The sequence below is a fragment of the Saccostrea echinata genome, unplaced genomic scaffold (assembly GCF_033153115.1).
Source record: "Saccostrea echinata isolate AGI-Se365-2 ecotype Australia unplaced genomic scaffold, CSIRO_AGI_Sech_v1 ptg000016l, whole genome shotgun sequence".
NCBI classification, from domain to species: Eukaryota; Metazoa; Mollusca; class Bivalvia; order Ostreida; family Ostreidae; genus Saccostrea; species Saccostrea echinata.
The window spans coordinates 4171325-4196546 of record NW_026889765.1 but is presented as its reverse complement, the minus strand read 5'-3'; the positions used below and the strand labels follow the sequence as shown (position 1 = coordinate 4196546).

Genomic DNA, 25222 nt, shown 5'->3' with positions numbered 1-25222 from the left:
AAATACTAGTATCCGTTTTCATATAAAACTTTATAAATCCACAGGGAATGAAAATCACTTCACTGTAAGCATTAATTTATAATAATCATGTTTGCTATAAGCATGTTTTACTGTACAACATATTAATGTAGGGTTATCAACTGTTCCAAAGATGATTTTGTGGCAACTTAAGTCTCAAGCAGTCACTGTCACTTTTGCATTCAATTCAAGCAGATTTTTAACACTCAAATTTTTTTTTTTTTTTTTTTTTTTTTTTTTTTTTTTTAAATCCTGTTTCAGCCATACAATTGGAATGAAGTCAAACTTGATTAAATGTACCGGTAGTCATGTAATTGCTCATGACTGGAAGGTGTGTCACAATATTGATTCAAAAGTCAAGTTCATATTAATTGAATTCTCCATTATGGCCTAAAGAATGATTGCCCAGTGGCCTTGACCTTTGAGATATAACCTTGACCCAATATGACTATCAGTACTATGACAGATAACTAAATAAAACTATTATATCTCCTCATGGAAGAAGAGTCATGATAATATTATATATCAGTCTGGAAGCAAAGTAATGTCTATGTAATTTTCTTCTACATAAATGTCTTTTTACTTGAATAAATTAAACATGGCATAAGGATTTTTTAAAGAAAAAGAAAAACTTATTTCATGGATAGAATATAACATGTACAGGTATAAATTAATTTATAGTGGATATGTTATACATGCAAGTCCTGAGATTGGTTAATAAAAAGAAGTAGAGGGAAAAAATCATCACAATGACATAAAATTAAGCTGTTAACAGTAATTAAAGTACCTGTATATGTACATGTAAAACTGATAGATTAAAAAAAATTGCATAGATTATGCAAGATATTGAGAGGTATATATAATTTGTGTTGTATCTGAAGTTTTATATCTTAGTTTTTTTTTCTACCTGCATGAAAACATGACATTATCATTTTAGCATTTACACATACCTCTAAAAAAATACATTCAAATAATCTCTACATGTAACATGAAAAACAAAACAGTTACATTCTAAACTAACATTAATAAGTAAAGATGGCCATATCAGATACTTTCCACATAAATGTCCTCATAAAATGAGGTACATTATGGATACAAACAAATTTGAATCTCATGCAGGTGAATATTTCTGCAAAAATCACTTCAAATACCTCTTTAATGGCACTTCATAAAGTATGCATTGTGCAACACTTAACAAGGATATGAGCCAAAATGCTGATCTGAGTCACTTTCTCTTACAAATATGTAAATTCTATAGCCATTCCAAGATTTCAAAAAGGAAAAGGCCAGGTGAGCATTTATCTTAGGTAGCTAAAAATTGATCTTCAACATTTGGAAATGTATGAATTTAATACTTATCTGAATAGATGAAATGATATAAAATCTACCACAAAAAAAAAATATATACATGTATATACCGGTATATATAATTTATTTGAAAAGTACTTTAAAATAGCCACTGGTATATTTCAAAACAGTTAATTGCACAGCAGATTCAAAATACAAATTGCACATAATTATTTTAAATACATACATGAACATATTCCAAAAAAAGTTTCAATATAACTGCATAATATTCATTGACAATCATAAAAATCTTCTACTGTATAAAAGTTATAGTACATTTATTATTCCACTAATTTTTTTAATTTTTTTTTTTTTTTGGTCATCAACAGAATTTAAAATATCCATCAGTTACCCCCAGCTAGGTACCCTAAATTTATTATACATCAGTGGCGTAGCTTAGGGTCGATCAATGTGGAAGCATAAAACCACAAGGGGTTTGGAGCCAGCATGAGGCCCCGATGAGACCAAGAAAAAGCCCTGGTAGGACTTAGGGTGCAAAGTCCCTGGAAGCTGCTGTGGTGCATTTTAGACGATAGACAATATTTTAAAGTTGCTTATATTATCCTTCAATTTTAAATAAATTTATAACTTTATAAACCATTAGATGTAATAATTGTTATTCAAAATTTTATAAAAGTATTTTTTGTAGTTATTGTTCATAAGATATTGTCAGAAATGCGTTTTCAGCGAGGAAAAAAATCTTACAAAAGACAGCAGGAGCTCCCCTATCCTTATGACAAGCCTTGCTATAAGCCTGTTTGCATGTTACATAATTAATGTTATAAAATTTATACTAAATATGTATTATCTTTTATCATATGCTTTGGAAGTTTCAATTCAATCAAACGATGTGGAAGCACGTGCTTCTGTGCTTCAATGGAAGCTACGCCACTGTACATATATATCTAGGAAGATTTATACAGATTTTTACTAAGGGAATTAGCTATTAATCATCCTATATTTGATTATTGCTCATGCTCTCTTAATTGATGGCGTAGTTGAATACTGTATTTAGAACCACTTTCTGTCTAAGCTGGTCGTTGGTTCGGGCTGATGTTTCTCATTGTGTAGTACTTCACCACTTGTTGTGGGACCTCTGCCAACACTTGCTTTGCCAAATCAGCACCACTAGACTGCAAAAACACAGATTAAAGTCAATTTATCTATGTAAATATGAGGTACTTCAAGTTCAAAATCGGTGAAAATTTTAATTTGAACGTTATTAACATATATCAAATTTATCTACATTCAACATCATATTTTTATTTTTTTTAGCTCAGATATGCCATATATATATAGCTTTAAAAAATTGTTTTAAATAGTCAACCAAATTTTAAACATTTTAATTTCATTCCTGAAGAAAAATCCTTTGTTTATGTACATGGACATAATGATCACATACAAGATGAATTATAAAATGGCTTTTAAAAAGCTATTTCAAGTCCTCTTCCAAGTCAAAGTGCAAGCAAAATGTAAAGAACTGATATTAAAAAAAAAACAAAAAAAAAGGCCATGGGCCACAACATTCACCTGTGTCACCTAGACCCTGCTATTCTTCAATTGGATGTTTTTAACATATTTTTTCCCTTTCTGTTCCCTTTTGAAATTCTGACCCCATATTTTGGCCCCAGTCTTCACCCCATGGGGTCAAGAATTAAAAAATGAACTTGAATCCACACAATAAAGGAGTGCCTCAATATCAATATGACTACAATGGCCTTGCTTCTAGATAAGATGATATTTAGAGGTGTTTGTCTAAAGCTATATTCCTGAATTATGTACATGCAAAAAACTTTGGAGTGTCTGCATATTAAAATGATTTATTGTGATCCTGCTATATTTGATTTTAATATTTTTTTTTAAACATTTCTTATTCCAATGTAGAACTATGATCCACAATGTTTGCATATAAATAAGACTAGTTCTTGACAAGATGATTTTTAAACATTTTTTTCTTTAAATAATTAAATCATCACCATACATAAGAAAGCTCATCTTTTCTGGGGAAGATTCTTAAATGATGCCACCAAATTTTCACTGTTTCTTAATTATCTTTCATTTAGAAAGGACATTGTTCTTCATTTTACCAACTTGAATCTGATCCTTCTCTCAAGGAAGCTTTGTGCCAATTAAGTTTAGCTGAATTTGGCCCAATAGTTCTGGAGAAAAAGTTGAAAAAATTGAAAAGTGTACAGATACATGTAACAGAGAGAAGGAGAGGTGGAGGCTGGACACTTTTTAATCAGAAAAGCCTACTACAGACTTTGGCTCAGATGAGCTAAAAACTGGACTGCAAATATATTGAATAAACTTACACCATATTTTTGAAAATCTCTAAATGGAACAAATTGGACAATGTCTCTCTCCGCTGGTCTGCCATTAGTTGCCTTCAGAACCCCACCATCCCCATCCAGAAAATTCATGTCAGAAAAGTCAGCACCTCCTACCCCCACAATGATGAGGGACATGGGTAACCCTGAGGCATAGACGATAGCATCTCTGGTCTGATCCATGTCTGTTATAATGCCATCAGTTAATAGGAGCAACACATAGTAGGCCTGCAAAATTATTTTTTTATTTTTTCAAAAGCATATTCAGATAAATCAAATGTTTTTCCAAACCCCCAACAACAAAAAATGAAATTAAAAAATTAAATAGTTTAAGAAAAAATGCTCCTGTGTGTAAGAACAAGATTATCCTGGTTTTGGAAATTATAATTACTGAAAGTAGAAAATAAAGTCTTCTCAGATTTAAATGTACACATGTAAAATTTTAATCATTAAAATGCTGACTCTCTTGAATTTAACAGCCTTTAATTTGTACAAGGCAAATGCCATTGGTATCAGTCAGTTAGCAACTAAACAAATCAACAGAAACATGTGTTATTTCATACCAGAACCCACAGAAAAAATTTCTATATTTCATAGGAAAAAATGTGATTTTTCTACAACAAATATAATGTGCTTTTCATATCAGCACTGCTCACTGCATACAACACTACAACAAACACATATTTTGCTGTCCAATTAATTGCTTTAACAAACCGAGAACAAAATTCTAAGCATATGCATTTAATTTTTGTTGTATTCATATTAATTAGTAATGTTAATCTTAAAAGTATTCCAAAAGAATCAAAGTTGTTTAAAAGAGGCATTTTTCCACATTAATATGCTTATAAATGACAAGGGAATGACAACCTTTCAGAAGCTGCCAAGCACCAGTGCCAGCCTCCCCTACTTGGGTTCACTTTAAAAATCTTCATTCCTAAGGTTTGCAAAAAATCTCATAAAATAAATAAACTTAAGATTTATATCATACACATATTTTTTTTAACTTTAAAGCATGAAATACAAACATGTGCCCCTTTGTCTGCTTCCTCCTTCTGGGCCTGCGCAGCAAATCTGGCCACGTGGTATATAATAGGAGCCACATTGGTGGGACCCCACAATTGAACATTCTGGATTGCATTTCTATAAGCTTCAATTACACCATTTATTCCTAAAAAGATTAAAATTCAATACTTTCATGTTAATCTTACATTGATTATTGTCCTAGGAACATTAAACGCATGGTTCATAACTTCATGCTTGTTTTCTTGAGAATTACTGAATCTAAATATTACATTTTATTGTTACACTTGCCTGCACAGTAGGGATTTGTGGGATTGAAATTCAGAGCAAACTCCATTGAAACTGTCCCATCTGGAAGCTTTGCCCCAAAGCCAAGAGCTGGGAATAACTTGTCCCTAAATAATTAAAATATTATCTACATTTATCTTAAAAGCTGTGCTTTCAATGAAAACATTTTTTTGAGATTTTTATGCAATATCATGGTAATTTTCTTTCTTACTAGAATGAACTTGTGAAATAAAAACTGCAAAAAAAAAAAAAAAAACTTGCATGCTTAATACAAATAAAACAAGAAAGTACATATGTATGTACCACATTTAAATGAAATAAGAATAGGATATACAATGAATTTGAAACATAGCATGCAAAAGACCAAATGTAAAATCAAAATTGTTTTAAGAATTAACTCACGTGTCATACTCCTGACACACAGATCCCACGGCCATAATGGCTTGCATGTATTGGTTGGGATTGCCAGCCATATCAACAAAGTGAAGGGAGTCTGGTTGATTGGGATCTCCATTAGATCCTGTGAAATCCACACCCACCTACAAATTAGAAGAAGGCCAATTTATCTGGAATGAAAATAAAATGTACCCAGGTAAAAATGTAACAGCTAGCATGACATTTTTAAGGTTTTAAAATTTGACCTCATTACAAACAATTACGAAGAGGCCCATGATATTTGACTAAGCATCGTGAATTACCATTAATTAAAAGATTTTTTTGAAAGGGCTACAGGTGCTTCAAGTTTTTTTATTTTATCTTGATTGAGAAATTTTACAGAAAATTTATAGAATACCCATTCTTACTGTAAAATTAATCTGCATTCCACCATAAATAAACTCCAGAAAGTTTGGCATTCTGAAAAACTATTGACGAGAAAAATGAGCCATCAAAAGGTTTCATAAAATGTATGCATTGAATCTCACAGAGAACCGTATTGTGATACTCCAAAATACTGAACCTCTAGGGATTTGGTTCAAATAAGCATTTATTTGAATTATTATATTTTGAAAGATGTAGTCTCATAACTGCAATGGTGTTTGCAAACCATTTGAGTAACGTGCGTTAGCATGTTGTGAAACTGTTCGCACACACTGTTGCAGTTATGAGACTACATTTTTCAAAATATAAGAATTCGGTGCTTATATTTACATTCTTTAACTCCCTGCCTTGTCTGCAAATTCGATTTATATTCAAAATCCTTGTATTATCCCTGTGTAAGTTACAATTAATGGAAGAGCCATTACAACAGCTGCTATTGTCAGACTGTTCATTGTGAGCAATTTTGATTTTCGTTTCTGACGTTAAACAAACAACATTTGTGACCTCAACATAAAAATCAAACTTTGACCTTTTGACCGCCCCATCCATTCTTATGTTATGGTGTAATGGTGTTTTGAATGCCGTAGCTTAATTGCACAGACTTCATATTAAGAAAAATACGTAGGGGATGTAAACATAATCATATGAGGCATAGTCTGTAGTACCATATTTTTATCAATATGCTTCGACAATCAATATTTGATATGAAAATATCAACAAAGGAAATACAATTGTAAATGTTACTTAGACAACAACTTACCTTGATCTGTGTTATATGCGCCACACCAGAATTTTTTTTGTCCTTCTTATATTTTTTCTTGGGGTTTATGAATGGATATTGTAGCTAAAATGAAAAAAATCCAGCACACAAAAATCCAATGGCAAAGTACTGTAAAAATAGTCTTATACTGTACCTTTAAAACTACTGTCCAAAGTATGGTTGATTGGGTACATGTACTGGTATATGCATTTAAAGAGACATTATGCATGACCTATATACAGTATACAAGTATGATGCTACATTTATTTGGTTATATTTATTATCAGTCTACATTTTTGGATTTTGATATCCGAGGGGTTTAATTGGGCTTTATTCAAAGTATACCCTTTTAAAAAATGAATTAAGCTCATCTGTACCTCTTTTCCACTTCCTGCTGCTTGCTCTAGTTCTGTAATAGTAGTTGTAAATGAACCAATCAGATCATGGGATCCATCGCTATCATAATCACTGCAGCTGAACTGATAAACAAAACATCATACTGCTCTTACATTACATTTAATATTCACTGTCATAATTATAAAAGTGTCTAAGATATCAATGCATTAATTTACCATTATTCATCATTACCAACATACCTGTATCTGCTGTGTTTTGTTGCCACCACACAAAGCATGTACTGCCAGCTCAAATGGCCTCCACACTGGATTTAGTGTGTCTTTGCAAACCTTTATTACATTTGGAAAATAACATATGTAAATGACTAAAATAAAAGGAATTCTGGGATAAATTAAAATCAGGTAATGGACATTTACAGTATAAACTAGAGGTACTGTGAGCAGCAAGCTCACAAAATGATACCCCCTGCTTCCATATGAGTATATATAAATGGCGAAGTCCATATTTTGGCTATTAGAGAGCCCAAATATCTGCCCAATCAAAATATAAAGTAAGAGGTGCACAATGGCACTATGTTACAAAGATTCTGCGAAAGTATCATTTAATTTTATTCAGTGGTATTGGAGGAGTTCAAAGGCGGATCCAGGGCTGGCAAGCTGGGCATGCCCCCCCCCCACCCCCCATTTGAATTTTTTGTATGTAGAACTTATATGTTCTTTATCCTAAAATCAAGGAAAAGCATCTCTTATTTGTAAGAATTTGTCAAGCCCCCAGAAACCCCCTAGAAGGCTTTGCCCTAAACCCACTGGAGGCTTCAATGCAACCCCCAGATCCCCCTGCCTTCTACTGAATACGCTTGAACAATTGTGGGTATCATTATGAATGATGCTGAGATTTATCAAATTTTAGAATTTTTGCATGTAATGTAAAGGAAAGTATATGAAGCAATGTATGCATGATGAAATTCTTAACATTGAAAAACCTGAATTTTCATGATTCATATTACAAAATGTGCCAGTACATATATATACATGTATGTACTACAATGTATATGTACATAAACTCACTTCAGTTCTGTGTATCACTTGCCAACTTCCATCTGATACTTGTCTGGAAATCTCTAAGAAAGGGTCTGATTTACCCAGAAAGTCCTGAAAAATAATGAAATTGTTTATTAAAGATTAAGATACCAAATAATTTGCTTACGATGTCTGAAATTAAGAAATGCTGGGCAATATTTTAAACTTGGATTACTAAAAATATACATGCACAATAAGAACCATCCATTGATCCTCCATGAACAATGATGACTCCACAATACTTAATTAATCAAAGCAAAGAAAATTTGACGATCCCTTTAGTTCAGTTTTCTGGAATGAGATCTATTGATCAATACGGTGTAATTTTAACATGATGGGTTACCTTATTGTCTACTTTAGTGGCCCCAATGTGGAGGAACACATGTTCTCCTCCCTCCCTTACTTCCTCAGATCTGATCTAACGAAATATAAAATTAAAAGTTTACATCATATACTAGGTACTAGCAGAAATGTAGAAACTGGACTTGAATGGAGAAGTCTACCATATAGATGTTGGGAAATATTAATCACTGATATATACTAGTTCTTGTAATTCAAATCTGATACTATAGTATTGACATAAAATAATTCAACTTCTTTCTTAAAAATTCATTCTTATACATGTATAGCTATGATCAAGTTTAATGCTATGAGCAAAACAAAGGGCAGACACTTGAACAGACATTAAACCTTAGAAAAATAAAACCCATCACATTGTAGTCAGAAGGGTACATTTATATAACAATGAGTGAAAGGGTTTTTTTTATTGTCTTGAAATGTTCACCAGGTATTAAGTTAATTCACAATGAAACTAACAGAGATCAGGGAGCCCTCTGCTGGTGTTCCATCATTCTTTTGAAGAGCAGAAGAGAAAGGATTGCGTGAAACAATCTGAAAAAAAAAAACACAATCACAAGGTCAAATATATAGTAGCTTAAATCAGTCCTCATCATTTTCTGTTGTCTTAGCAGTTTTACTTGACATCATGTGACCTTAACATTGCATTTTATTGACACATGAATTGCATATGGTTCATAAGGGACACAAATGAGGAACATAGATTTGCACTTCATATACAGTAATTTACAAGAATATACATTTCAAGCATTGTTATATACCTTTCAATTTGTTTCCTATATATATCTACACTAAAATTAGTCCAATGTTTTACGGAGCAGTCCAAACAAAAAATGGATGTTGGACTGCTGGTGAGATGTTGGACCTGTTGCTGAGATATTGAAATGCTCTAAATGATGTTTTTTTTTACATTACACTGTAGGCGGGATCAGTCATATTTACATTCTTTGTTGATGTTTGACAATTACCGAATTGACGAAGTTAAATCTGGAGTGTGAATAAAGGAAAATTACATCATGGAAGTCTGCGCAAGATACATCAAAATAACAAGTAAAAGGTATATTATTTACTGACTGTGTTCTCGGGCAAAATGCATTTTGTTCTATATAACAGTTCCCATGTAACTCTATATGAAAAAGGGTCTATCATTTTGACTTTTCTGGCAACTGTTGGAGTGGAACTGTTAAATCAACTGTACAAAAAGACGTTGACTGATGTGATGTCATATGGCACTTAAACAGGTTATAATGTACGTCATTTGGTTTAAAAAAAAAATTGTCAATGTATGCTTCGCAGCTGCATAGGAGGAGGAAATTTAGGCCATTTTAGATAAAAAGCGACTACAAAAATGTTAAAAACTGGTGTGAAAACTGAATAAAACACTCTCAGTGATTGTTTACTAACCTGTGCCAGTCTATCCATTTCTTATCTGTGAAAAAATCATGCAGTGAGGTGATTGAAATGCATAAAAAGTCTGCTATCAGCTTGAGAATAAGATACACGCAGAAGTATATACATGTATGCTTAAAAATCTATGATATGGAATACCAATCTAAACTACTGCTAATTGTAACGGGAACCGTTACAGATGTTCCCCAAACGGCTCCCCAAATCCCTTATGATGGCCCATTTTCTACAAGCTTAAATAAATTTGAGAATACTTTTGTAATATAGATGGACACTTTATTTTTAAGGGTATTTCATTGGAAAACTACTCCGATATAGCCATATGGGTATTAGCCAATCAAATTTCAGCGCATGTGCTTGCACATGTTTTCTACATTTTTCACTTTAATTTTCTTATAGTGTCTCACAATACATACAGTTGTGTTAAATATTAAAGAATTTCATTGAAAAATAAGAGAGATGTAACCCTTTAAGTATTAGCCAATCAGAATTCAGCATATGCACATGCAGGTCCTTGCATTCAATTTTGATAGTATTATAATGTAGGAGCTCTATGTGCCTATCCATGTCATAAATTTCATCCTGTTTTGTTGAAAACCAAGGGAGTTATAGACATTTAAAGTTTCAACCAATCAGATTGCAGCACACCTGCATGCGCATGTTTTCAAGAAATTTCCTATATAACATGTTGTAGCACCTTATAATATATACTTATATTCTAAATTTCAAAGTATTTTGTCAAAAAACAAGGAAATTATTGAGATTTTTGTATCAGCCAATCAGAGAAGAGCGCACGTGCATGCGCGTGAGTTCATGCTAATTTGACCATGTTATCTTGTCTAGCCTACTAATGTATCTTTATATTTTGAGTTTCAAAGCAATTCATCAAGAAATATCAAAGTTACGGCTTCATCAAGTATATCAGTCATTTCACTCATTGCACGCGCGCGCACGTGCATGCATGTGCGCGCAAAATGACTTTCGTTCCGAACACCTACACAACATGCCTATTAACCCTAAAAAGGTTTCATGTCAATCGGATGAGTGGTTCTATGAGAACACTCGCGGACAAAAAAGTACCGGAGAAGAAAGTAGAAAAAAAGAAGAATAATAATAATAATAATAATAATAATAAGAAACAGAGTAAAAACAATATGTTCCCAAACTTCGTTTGGGGAACATAATTATTTGGAAAAGTACATGATGTTGTCAATAATATATGGTAAATGATGCAGGGTTTTAGACCACAAATGATGTTTTCTTTGTTGCAATGGTACAAATTTTAAAAATCATTATTTATTACAGTAACAAATTCTAATTTAAAGTTTTTATTATATGGGTTTGACAAAACAATTGCTGACAGGGGTCTCAAGCAACGGCTGATCTGTCGGACCGGTGTGCAAACTGTTGCCCCCAACCTTCAGTCTTGGGCAACACTTTCCACACTGGTCCAACAGATCAACTACTGCCCTCAACCCCAGTCAACAATTAACTGTATATTGCCGACCCCTCAAACCAAACTGTTTGCCTTTGGCCTAATAGACTCAGGCAAACAACAGTTTGATTCTTGGGTCCAATAAAACCCATGTTGTCCTTGAACCCGGTCAATGAATGTATGTTACTGAATTAGTATGCAAACCTGTAAATTTTACAGCACCATTGAATTCAAAGAAATATCATTCAATGTATTAGTATCGAAGCATAATTATAGAACAAGAATGTTTAAAAATTTCAAAATATGGCATTTGCCTTATGAGATATGATTAATAAAAATACATTATTGTATATACATGTATATTAAAAATGTATACTTGTATTCTTATGTTCTTACAATTTTTAAAAGTCTTGTACACCAAATATCATTTAAATACTCTGCCTGACAATAGTACCTGTGCCAGGTTACACTCCACTTTTCCTAGAAAGTCATCATCAGTCAGCTCACTGGTTGCATTGTCTAAATCGTAAACTTCTATTTTTACTTTCTGAATTTCTTCAAAAAAGTATTCCACAGTGAAAGGCGTAGCAAATTTGGGATCATGGCAATTTTTGATATGCTCTGTTCTTCCAATCTAAATACAAGTTTTAAACATAGGTAATTAAAGATTACAAAGCTCACCTCAAATGTTTATATCTATAAGTAAGGCAAATCTCACACCATACTTTTCCTAGTTAGTGTGCATCCCGAGATTAATATCTATGCAAGTTTGGTTTAAGAAAGATTTCTAGTTCCTTGGGAATAGACCTGCTTCAAAAACTTAAACCTGATCACTCATCCAGAAAATGTAGGTCAGTTAAAGCATTCGAAGCAAGTCTGATAACGTGCATCCATAGATGCATCATCCATGCAAGTTTAATCATAACAGGCCATATAGTTATATACTAGAGGTGTAATGATACAGCAATACATTGATCGTATTGATCGCAAGGGTTCACGATACGCGTATCATATCGCCATGCATGTATCGTGATACAGTACAAGATAATTTTCATTATTTTGTTTGGAACTTCTACATACAACCTAACAAATTTTAATGTTTTAAAATGGCTGAAAAAAAGGTAGCAAAAAAAAAAAAATACAATGTCAAGAATTATTATCTTTGGTCAGGGGTATCAAGATATTCTTTTTACATTTTCTATAACTGTGGAGGTTAGCAAAGAATAATATGTTAAGATAACGGTTAATTCAATTGTTGACAGCTGTATCATGATACATGTTGTATTGCATGACCGTATCCTGATGTGTATTGTATCATTAGGTACCTTGCAATACTCAGGCCTATTATATACCTATTCCAAAAATATTACCCAGGTCACTTATCTGGAAAATGTGGGTCAGATCCAGCGTCTGAAGCAAGTCTTTTAGTGTCCATCCCTAGATACATCATCCATGCTAGTTTGGTTCTGGTAGGGCTAATATTCAATCATCAGGAAATTAAAGGTCAGAGCCAGCATCTGAAGCAGGTTAGGTAGTGTCCATCATTAAATGCATCATCTATGCAAGTTTGGTCCAGGTAGGGCCTATAGTTCCTTGGGAATGGACTTGCATCAAAGACCTTAACCTGGTCATTCATCTGAAAAATGCAAGATTCAGATTCAGCATCCAAAGCAAGTCTGGTAGTGTCCATCTTTAAATGCATCATCCATGCAGGTTTGGTCCAGGTAGGGCTTATGGTTCCTTGGAAATGGACCTGCTCCAAAAACTTTAACATGGTAACTCAACTGGAAAATGTAGGTCAGATCCAGCATCCGAAGTAAGTTTTAACGTATCCATCCTTAGGATGCATCATCCACACAAGCTTGGTCCAGGTAGGACTTATAGTTACTTCAGAATGGACCTACTCCAAAAACTTTAATCTGGTCACTCATCTGGAAATTCTAGGTCAGATACAGCATCCAAAGCAATCTGGTACTGCCCATCCCTAGATGCATCATCAATGAAAGTTTGGTCCAGGTTGGGCTTATATAGTTACTTGGGAATGAACCTGCTCTAAAAACTTTAATCTGATCACTCATCTGGAAAATGTAGGTCAGATACAGCATCCAAAACACACAGGTCTGGCAGTGTCCATCCCTAGACATCCCTAGATGCATTACTCATGCAAGTTTGGTCCAGTAGGGCTTACAGTTCCTTGGGATTGGACCTGCTCCAAAAACTTAAATATGGTCACTCATCTGGAAAATGTAGGTCCGATCCTGCATCTGAAACAAATCAGGTAGTGTCCATTGTTACATGCATCATCTATGCAAGTTTGGTCCAGGTAGGGCTTATAGTAACTTGGGAAAGGACTTGCTCCTAAAAGTTAAACTGGGATGCCATAGCTAACACCAACATCGATGCCGACGGTATAGCATAAGCTCATCTCAACTTCATCAAGGTGAGCCTAAAAGGCTGTTGGCCACAATGCTCATGTTCAATAGTATCCTTTCTTTAATTAATTATAACTCGGTATAATCTTTTCTGAAATGTGTTCATTATAAGAGAGTTTTACTGTGCATGTAGATCTATACAAGATTTAAAAACATATCTTAAGCCCCACCCTCATCTTACTGGCCAACCTTCACCACCCATTTGTTTTATGTTGAAAACTGAATATATGTCATTTATAGAGGTAAATCTGATAAATTTTATAAATGCCCAGCCTGTGTCCTTAGCATAAACATATTTCCTTACAATATGTTTTTGAAATACTCTACCTCTTGCCATGAGTTACTTTCCCTGGGCTGCATGTACAAAACAGCACAAGGATCAGATTTAGAGAACTCATCCTTTTTCTTCAGTCCAGTACATTCCACTCTCAACTCAACTTTAGAAACAGGACCACCTTGGTTCATTTCTCAATACTGCTCAGTTATCTACAATAATTATGCATATTATTTTAGTTTTAAAGGACATAGACACAGATCTGAAGTTAATATTTTCTCAAATTTTCTGAATAATATCATGACTTTTATGTTGCTATAGCATTTCCCACAGTAATATATGAAAAAAAAATATTTTATCTTGAAATTATTGAAACTACGAATTTCAGGACACATTTGATCCTTGCACTTTTACAAAGTAAACTTTATCTTTAATACTTAAGGCCATATAAATTTAAAATTTAGATTCTCATCCTAATTTGCTAAAAAATTGGGGCGGGTGGGCGGATTTTATTTTTTATTTTTTAATTGAAAGTATCAACAAAACATTCGTACACGTAAATTTTACAGTATGTTAATGCCAATATGAATAGATTTTATTGTTTTCATATTCTTTTAAATATCTACAGAAGATTCTTGTTATAGAAAATTAAAAATATATATAACGTTAGTTTTATTAACAAATTATCAAGTACACGGATACGGCACACGCCAAACAAAATGAGGTGCTGATCCTAATAAATTGCATATGCATGTTTTCTCATCGGCATTTTCCCAGATACCTTATAGTTTTACCAACAACTCCTGTTCTGTGTGATATACAGATATCACAGATTTACACTATCCTGATACATTCAATCGTTCTTGAGACTTGACATGTTCGACATTAAAATACATCATATTTGCAAAACAGGAATGTGTAAATCTGTAAAATATTCTACTGAAAAGCCTAGGCCTGAACAGTTTTAAGATTTAACATTTCCTTAGCACTATTATTCTCTAAAGTCTTTGGACGATGTTTTATTTTTTTAATGCAAAATCACATACATCTGGAGATCGTTATTTAAAACTTGACCATGTGTATTTTCTTCGTCTGTTTTTACTTGATTAAAATCTCTTTAAAAACTTGCCCATGCCAGTGATGGTATGTTGAAGTGTTTATATGTTATTTTTGCTTTTCTGCCTTCTCTTTACTAACAAATTATCTTTTCCTTACATATTTAAACTGCTTTTATTGCCGATTTTTCGCCATTCTTCACATAGTTTTTTTGCTATAAATAGCACCACGCGACTTTTAATACAGACGGGAGATAACTCTTAAATTTTGACCCAGATTCTTGCTGAATAAAAATACATGAAAATAATACGTTTGGCACCCAAAAAGCAAAATAAAAAACAACGGGGCGGGGCACTTTGAGAGGGGCGGGCGGGGATGAGAATCTAAAGATTAATTTTACCTGGCCTAAGAAAAGTAGAAATTTTGTTGTATATTAATGAAAAAAATTAAAGATATAATCCAGAAAATTCAGAGTAGAAATGTGAGAAAGCAAAACCAACTCACCAGTATTGTCAGTCTGTGCTCAGTGATGTGTGCAGAGTTTAACAAATTGAACACACCCCGTGAAAAGTAAACATTAACAATAACAGAGCTCGTGCCCTGTTTACAAAACAGTTTACGTACCACTGGGTGTGTTCAATTTGTTAAACTCTGCACACATCACTTATACCTGTAGCCTTTTTCACAAAAATTCTTACGAGTAAGATTAAAATTTTACAACTCTGTAATTTCTTTGTTTAATAAAGAAAATTATTTTTTCAGAAGAATAATTCTCAATATACTGTAATGTAATAGAAATATAAGATTTTTTGTAACATACTTCAATTTAGGTACATATAGAAGAATTGGAAAATTTTAATCTTAGTCGTAAGATTTTTTGTGAAAAGGGCTACTGATTCTCATTTTATACATTATTTAGTTCTAAAGCTTTCAAATGTACATGACATACTCTCTTGGTCCTTACTAAATGGAACTTCCTTTAAAATAGTTCTATTTTAAAATAAAAATATTACCTGGCTGAATAAAAATGAACAGGTTTACAGACGCAAATTCGTAGCTGAATATTCAATGCTCATTATCAAATTACATGCTTTGCCATGTGTAAAAATTTATAATAGTAAAAAAAACTATTTGTAACATTCACTTCTACGCAGATGAAAAATATCCCCGTCTGGGTATATCATAGGGACTATCTCAAAATACTGGTATCTGTCCAATCAGGAATATACTGAGAATTGCTTTATTTTGGCAATTCAAAGCAAATGATAATAATACTATAATAGTCTTTTCCTTCATATCATAATATGAGATGGTTTAATTCTAAAATGTACAATGTTTGTTAAAAAAAATATATCCAAAAATCAGGGACCTATATACTAATTAGTATATAGGTCCCTGTGTAGTAGAGGTACTTTTATTAAGAATTATAAAAGTTGAAATGATTTTAAATGAAATAAAATAAATATTAGATATAAATTAAATAAATTAAATAAACTATTAAATATGTTATAAATGCATAAATGATAAGTTTTCTATTAAAGTTTCATTCTGTTCATTCTTTACTAACATGGGTATTTAGTGACATAGTTATACACCCATTTGGATCCACACCTGTACATATACTTTTACATGACCACACGCACATCTATTGGTCAGATTTTGAAATGGTTAGATTTCATTGGTTGTAAGTTTAGTCTTCGTGGGGTACTGAGTTTTATTCAGAATTAGCTCAAGATTTAGAATGGATAAGACATAATTTATATACGCTGCTGACTTTATTTATTCAAAGACCTAAGACAGTTCCTGAAAATGTAGCACCATAAGTAAAGAATTAAATTATTGCTTTGGAGAAAGTTCAGTTCCATAAATTGGTATGTCTATCTGTATATATATTTTTTATGATTTGTACAGAAAGATAAAAGAAAGATAACTCTTCACATGACTGTTAAGAGTAATTATGTTGTAAGAGTTAACTCCCTTATATAGAACATATCGAGTTAAATTGATAAATATGATAAATAATTGTTAAAGGGAAGACAGATAATTTGTTATATTTTTATGATCAGAATATTAGATAATTGATATATTGTTTATACATATTTTTATGACGCAATTTGTATATTGCAGGACATATCCATTTTCCATTATTCCATATATTCCATTAGTCCATTTTCCATTATCCATTTATCATCAACTAGACATGTCACCATAATAAAATGTAAAATTTAAAAAGCTACAAGTGTGTTTTCCATCATTGCCGGAAATACCCGCTACAAAATGGCGCCCAACGTAAAATCCATTCCATAGATGAGCAACTAGACTGGTAGGCCTAATTCCGGAAATATCCGATCAACCAAGCGCTTTTGTGACACTGATCAGTGACTGTGAGTAATTCATTCGAATTTTCTCTATTGACATTCACGTGGAGGCCACAGACCATAACAACGCTGGATTAAAGTAAATTTATTTGATTAACATTATATTTAGTGGTTGTTTACTTATTTATTCAACAAGATACTATATTAAGTGCAGAGAATATTTACTTTTGATACAATATTGCCTGGCCAGTTAAAGAGTTCAGAGTTTGAAAACACGTGTTGTTGAAAACACAGACAGATTTTTCGGCCGTTTCACATTGTTTATTTTTTTTCCATATTATTATTCATTCATTATTATAACAATTATTTAGAACAAATATTTAAAATATTTTGACTCAGACAAGAGAAAACGGACTGACACAGTTACAGTTAGCAGGTTGTGTTGGATAGTGTATAGAGGAAATTCGGGTAGGTGTGATTGTCATACATTAGTGCAGTTGAGAGTTTAGGTATACAGTGAATTTGAGTTTATATAGTGAATACAGAACCACATTTGTTCTCACATTGATCTCAAACATTAGAAATACAGAATCTGATCAGAAGTTTGTCTGTCATGGTGTCCACTTAGTTTAGTGTTAAGGTACTAACAGCATTAGCTTCTGATACTTTCCATTTAAAAAAAAAAAATTATAAACATGGTTTAAAATCGTGTAACATTGTGTGTGTTTATTGCAAAATGTAAATTGTTTAAAACAATTTAAAACAAACAAGAGTTTATTGACAGTCAATCAACGCGTCGGTTTATTTGTTTCATCTGTCAGTTAGATGCGCGTCGGTTTCTTTGAGTTGTCATTTTTTTACTTGCATGGTATACAATTGCAATTTTTGCATTGATTAGTCAAATATCTGCATGATTTGGTATTTATTATTTATTACCATCATGGCAGAGCTTACAGAAACAGAAATGTCTGATTTGTCGTCTACATTTCAGGCATTAGACATCAAGCCTGAAGGTAGTACTCCTGAAGAATTTAAAAACTGGGTTTTGAAATATGCTGAATCCTTAAAGAAGGAATTACCCAGTCCGTCTGTTCATGCTAGTCCTAGTATTGACCATGACCTTGCCCCTTCTAGTCCTAACCCATTCCTTGTCCCTCCCAGTCCTAACCCCTTTGCCAATGACCTTACCCCTCCCAAGCCTGGTCCATTTGCCCATGACCTTACCCTGACCACTTCCTCAACCCACATTCCCTTGAGTGGTGTCCCTAAAATATCAGGGTTTGCAGGTGACAAAAAGGGTGATGTTTTATACGATCAATGGAGATATGAGGTAAAGTGTTTACAAGCAAATGGTTTTTCAGAAAATATTATTTGTTTAGCAATCAGGAGATCATTGCGTTCTCCAGCAAGTAGAGTGCTTATGCGTCTAGGGCCTAATGCAACAGTGGAGGAAATTTTAAACAAACTGGACAGTATTTATGGCATTGTTGAGGAAAAGGAAACATTGCTTGCCAACTTCTACAGTGCGAAGCAGGGAGAAAGTGAGGATATCTCAACATGGGGATGTAGACTGGAAGATTTATTGAGTAAAGCTGTCATGCGAGGGCAAGTAAAACAAGGTGATGAAAATGAAATGTTAAGAAACATGTTCTGGGATGGAATGAAACCTAGTCTAAAAGATATATCAGGCCATTTACATGACAAGTATCTTGATTTTGATGAGTTACGAATGGCAATGAGAGTACTTGAGCAGGACAAAGAGAAAAGAACTGAATCTGAAAAACAGTCAAAGCCTCTACCATCAAAGAGAGTTACCGTGGAAAGAAAACAGGAGGATACAAATGATTTAAGATGTATAGTAAACAGACTATCAACAGAGTTAGAGGAGATGAAGAGAGAAAGGAGAAATGATCAGTACAGAGGCAGAGTAATGACAAGAGGAAATTACACTCCACGATACAGAGCTCCTAACAGATTCAGAGGTCAAACGTCTTACAGATTTCAGGCTCCTCAGATCCAGCAAAATACTAGTAATAGATTTCAGACTTCACAACACACAGCATCTGAGGAAGTTGTATGCTGGAGATGCGGTCAACAAGGTCACCTCCAAATTGGATGTAGAGTTAGAGTCGACCATTCAAGAGGAAATTTAAACGGATACCGACCTTCGGCAAGGGGCCGACGATAGGTCGAAGACTACAGAGCCCCATGTACCAGCCAAAATTAATTGGTGAATCAACTGAGACAGAAATTCTGATTTCACAGATTAAAGCTAAAGCCTTACTAGACACAGGATCAACTGTATCCACAATTTCAAAATCATTTTATGATAACAATCTGCAAGAAAATCCTATCCATCCAATACAAGATTTCATCAACATTGAGTGTGCAGATGGAAATTCTCTCTCTTACCTAGGGTATATTGAAATAGAAATCCAGCCTATAGGAATTCCCAGATGTCATCCTTTACCGTGCCTTTTCTTGATTATACCAGATTCAAATTACAGCAAAACAACTCCAATATTATTAGGAACCAACATCATCAATTTATTTCTCAACAACACACATCAACAGTATGGAGAGAAGTTCTTACAGGAAACAGCACTACAAACACCATGGTTTTTAGCTTTTAGAAGTTTACAGTTGAGAGAAAAAACACTGATGAAGCAGAATTTTAGATTAGCCATAGTAAAATCAGCTGAACAACAGACAATCACCATCCTTCCAAATAGTCAAGTAGTCATTAATGGGTATGCAGATAAGAAGATCCCATACCACACAACCTGTGCATTACTGCAATCAACAACATACTCCAGAATTCCAACTGATCTTGACATTGAACCTTCTGTGGTGAACTTCAACTTCAGAGAAAATCAAATCATACCAGTTAATATTAGCAACTTAACAACAAGAACAGTGACTGTTAATCCAAAGGCAATACTTTGTGAGCTTCACCCAGTATCCATCATAGAACAGCCTCAACATCTACAACAGGAGGAGATAACTCATTTGCAGGAAGTGAAAATTTCTACTGACAACTTATCATCTAGTCAGATACAGGAAGTACATGAACTACTCAGAGATTACAAGGATATATTTTCAAAAGGCGAGACTGATATCGGGTTTAATGACACCGTGAAGCACAGAATAGATTTATTAGATGAACAACCTTTCAAGCAGAGAACGAGGCGAATACCACCTGCTATGTTTGAAGAAATCAGAAACCATTTACAGATGCTGCTAAATTCCAACATCATAAGAAAATCAAGTTCACCATTCTCAAGTAATGTAGTAATAGTCAGAAAAAAGGACAACAAACTAAGAATGTGTGTAGATTATAGACAACTGAATCAAAGAACAAAGAAAGATGCCTATGCATTGCCACGGATTGAAGAAATTCTTAATGCACTTTCAGGAAATAAGTATTTCTCGGTTTTGGACATGAAGTCTGGCTACCACCAAGTTGAGATCTTAGAAGAACATAAAGAACGAACAGCTTTCACTGTGGGACCTCTCGGTTTTTATGAATTTAACAGACTTCCATTTGGACTATCAAACAGCCCAGCAACATACCAACGGTTGATGGAGAGCTGTCTAGGAGACCTGCATCTGAATATTTGTTTTATTTTTCTTGACGACTTGATCATTTTCTCGAGATCTTATGAAGAGCATATTCACAGATTACAACTAGTATTTGATAAACTTAGAGAATCAGGCCTGAAACTATCACCAAAGAAGTGCAACCTATTTATGAAGAAGGTTAAGTATGTAGGCCACATTGTTTCAGAAGAAGGCATAGAAACGGATCCAGAAAAGGTGCAAAAAGTCTTAGATTGGCCAACTCCTAGTACACCAGAAGAAATAAGAAAGTTTATTGGTTTCATCGGGTATTATAGGAGATTTATTCCAAATTTTAGTAAAATCTCAAAACCCTTGACAGAAATGATGCCAAAATCAAATATCAAAAAGGAAAAGAAAGGAAAACATGCAACAAAGGAATTCAAATGGGGAATAGAACAGAAAGAAGCCTTCCAACACCTTAAGAAATGTTTAACAGAACCTCCAATTCTTGGATTTGCAGATTACAACCTACCTTTTGAATTACACACGGATGCCAGCAAGTTAGGACTTGGAGCTGTGTTGTATCAGGAACAACAAGGAAGAAAAAGAGTTATCAGCTACGCAAGTCGCAGTCTAAGTCCTACTGAGAAAAACTATGCAGCACACAAATTAGAGTTCTTAGCTTTGAAATGGTCCATTTGTGAAAAATTTCATGACTATCTTTATGGACATAAATTTACAGTATTGACGGACAACAATCCTCTGACATACGTACTGACAACAGCGAGACTTGACGCTGCAGGACATAGGTGGCTAGCAGCTTTATCTGTTTATGATTTCAATATTATTTACAGGCCTGGAAATCAGAACCAAGATGCAGATGCTCTGTCAAGAAGACCTACTAATAATGATTTTGAATCCATTTCTACAGATTCCATCAAAGCAGTTTGTAAAGCATTTCATGCAGAGCCACTTGTAACATCTTTGTCTTTAGATACCTCAATTTTTGATCAAAATTTTTCTCAACAGGATGTCATCGACCAGCAGATTGATTGGTACAATGTTCAGAGAAATGATCCAACTCTTAAATCATGGATCCATTATGTAAAGCTGCAAAAGAAACCTAGACTTGAGGATTTGCCATTTCAGCCTGACTCACAAGCATTAGTTAGGAATTTCAACAAACTTAGACTAATCAATAATATTCTTTACAGGGAAACAACTTTATTCGACAACTCTAATCAGCAATTGGTAATACCAAGAAAATTCAAAGACAAAGTTTTGATGGAATTACATAACAAATTTGGACATCCAGGAAGAGAAAGAACATCATCTTTAGTCAAAGACAGATTTTATTGGGTAGGAATGCACCAAGACATTGAAAACTGGATAAAGAACTGTAACAGATGTGTGCATAGGAAGGCAACAAATCAAAAGGCACCACTGGTTAACATCAATTCATCTTATCCACTAGAACTGGTCTGCATGGATTTCTTGACATTAGAGATGAGTAAAGGAGGATATCAACATGTACTCGTCATAACAGACCACTTCACTCGTTTTGCACATGCGGTTCCAACTCGCAACATGACTGCAAAGACAACAGCAGAGGCATTGTACAACAATTTCATCACTTACTACGGAATTCCAACTAGAATACACTCAGACCAGGGAGCTAACTTTGAGAGCCAAATTATAAAAGAATTATGCCAGATCACAGGAATGAAAAAGTCGAGGACAACTCCTTACCATGCAATGGGCAACGGACAATGTGAGAGACACAATAGAACTTTACTCAACATGCTAGGAACCCTGAAACCATCACAGAAACAGAACTGGAAGCTGTACATTAACCCATTAGTACATGCATACAACTGCATCAAGAATGAGTCAACAGGCGTTTCCCCATATTTCCTTATGTTTGGACGTGAACCAAAATTACCTATAGACATAGAGTTTGGATTGAAGAAAGAAGAAAAGAAATCAGTATCTAAGTACATCAGTAACTTGACAGAAAACATGAAAGCAGCCTATGAACTAGTAAACAAGATAACAAAGAAATCGCAGGAAAGACAGAAAGAAAGTTATGATAGGAGAACTACAAATGCAGAAATACAGATAGGAGACAGAGTATTAGTAAAGATTGTAGCGTTTGATGGGAAACACAAAATAGCAGATAAGTGGGAAGAAGAACCTTACCTAGTTATTGACCAACCAAACTTAGAAATTCCAGTTTATAAAGTACAAAAAGAAACATCAAAAGGAAAAACCAGGACATTACATAGAAACCTACTACTCCCTATTGGACATCTAGATTCATATGAAGCCAATTTAGAAGAATCATCGACATCACTTTCCAAACCTACTCCTAAACCCAGGACAAGGCAAACATGGAAAAAACAAGAACAGGTTCAAGAGAAAACACCAGAGACTAAAGAATTAGAAGATGAAAGAGATGTTAGTTCTGATGAAGAGTCAGTAATAGAATTTATCCCAGTACCGGTACCAAGGATTCCTGAGGTTAACATCCCAGAAGATGTTGGTAAACACTCAGGAAAGCAGAGAGTACAGAGATCAAAAGAGCAGACAGTACAGAGCCCTAGAGAGCAGACTGTACAGAGCCCTAGAGAGCAGACTGTACAGAGCCCTAAAGAGCAGACTGTTGACCAGAGAGAACAGAGACAGAAAAGAGAAGCAGAGGAAGAAATACAGCATCATGATGCAGAGGAGAAAGCAACAGAGCAACAGCCAGTACAGATAGAGGCAGAGCAACAGCAGGAACATGCTATAGCTGATGTAAGTCCTAGATCTGAAGATAAAGAACAAGAACCTGTACCAGTGTTACCGAGGAGGAGTACTAGGGAGAGAAGAAAACCTGATTGGCTAAACCCCCAGGAATATGTCTTAGCACAGCAGCAGCATCAAGATGAATGGATGAAGAAATGCGATTATCTACATTGTTTGAAAGCAACATCAGAAATGAAGTTATATGAGAATGAAATAGTTCAAACCATGCTGGATATTTTAAAGAAAAGCTAATCTGATTTTAATTGAACATATTTATTTTTATTTCAGATATTCCAGTAAACGAGAAGAATAGCAGGAATAGAACAGAATACAGTCAGTAAGTCCATTAGAGAAATGACGGGGACGTCATTTTCTAATGGGGGGGAGTTTGTAGTAGAGGTACTTTTATTAAGAATTATAAAAGTTGAAATGATTTTAAATGAAATAAAATAAATATTAGATATAAATTAAATAAATTAAATAAACTATTAAATATGTTATAAATGCATAAATGATAAGTTTTCTATTAAAGTTTCATTCTGTTCATTCTTTACTAACATGGGTATTTAGTGACATAGTTATACACCCCTTTGGATCCACACCTGTACATATACTTTTACATGACCACACGCACATCTATTGGTCAGATTTTGAAATGGTTAGATTTCATTGGTTGTAAGTTTAGTCTTTGTGGGGTACTGAGTTTTATTCAGAATTAGCTCAAGATTTAGAATGGATAAGACATAATTTATATACGCTGCTGACTTTATTTATTCAAAGACCTAAGACAGTTCCTGAAAATGTAGCACCATAAGTAAAGAATTAAATTATTGCTTTGGAGAAAGTTCAGTTCCATAAATTGGTATGTCTATCTGTATATATATTTTTTATGATTTGTACAGAAAGATAAAAGAAAGATAACTCTTCACATGACTGTTAAGAGTAATTATGTTGTAAGAGTTAACTCCCTTATATAGAACATATCGAGTTAAATTGATAAATATGATAAATAATTGTTAAAGGGAAGACAGATAATTTGTTATATTTTTATGATCAGAATATTAGATAATTGATATATTGTTTATACATATTTTTATGACGCAATTTGTATATTGCAGGACATATCCATTTTCCATTATTCCATATATTCCATTAGTCCATTTTCCATTATCCATTTATCATCAACTAGACATGTCACCATAATAAAATGTAAAATTTAAAAAGCTACAAGTGTGTTTTCCATCATTGCCGGGAATACCCGCTACACCTGCAAAAATCAACCATTTGATTTTCAGTAGGGGGCACATCAAAATGTCAAAATTTAAAAATTTTCCTATCAATAAATCGACCATCTGAAATATGCGATAAAGAAATTAATTGACCACCATATTCACACAAAAAATATCTGTCATAGCATTTTGTAAAGAATGCAAAACTATAAAAATATAACTTACAATCTGTGACGATGCTCTTGAGATTAACAAGGATTGAAATAAAATTGGATTTGGAGATAAAATTGTTTACATTATTTGGTATTTTTGAATCAACGATCCCGATTATATTCACCAAATATTTAA

At 33.6% G+C, this 25222-nt stretch overlaps 1 protein-coding gene across 1 annotated transcript; it reads right to left on the bottom strand.

The window, feature by feature from the left end:
* Nucleotides 1-1527: 1527 nt before the first annotated feature.
* LOC133188358 (copine-3-like) lies at nt 1528-25167 on the bottom strand. Its single transcript, XM_061323742.1, has 15 exons — nt 25100-25167; nt 13977-14135; nt 11672-11851; nt 8835-8909; nt 8362-8436; nt 8007-8090; nt 7179-7268; nt 6960-7061; nt 6583-6666; nt 5807-5866; nt 5406-5542; nt 5007-5110; nt 4721-4863; nt 3681-3923; nt 1528-2498 (listed from the first exon to the last, which is right to left on the bottom strand). The coding sequence occupies exons 2-15, from the start codon at nt 14112-14114 to the stop codon at nt 2394-2396; spliced, it is 1620 nt and encodes a 539-aa protein (XP_061179726.1). The 5' UTR covers nt 14115-14135; nt 25100-25167; the 3' UTR covers nt 1528-2393.
* Nucleotides 25168-25222: the final 55 nt, after the last annotated feature.

Bases quoted from the DNA above. Each gene is read 5' to 3' on its own strand.
- LOC133188358 (XM_061323742.1), bottom strand. From the start codon at position 14,114: ATGAACCAAGGTGGTCCTGTTTCTAAAGTTGAGTTGAGAGTGGAATGT. The intron at 11,852-13,976 runs GTAGAGTATTTC...ACTTGTATTTAG, and splicing joins AAAGTAACTCATGGCAAGAG to ATTGGAAGAACAGAGCATAT. The intron at 7,062-7,178 runs GTATGTTGGTAA...TTTGTTTATCAG, and splicing joins ACAAAACACAGCAGATACAG to TTCAGCTGCAGTGATTATGA.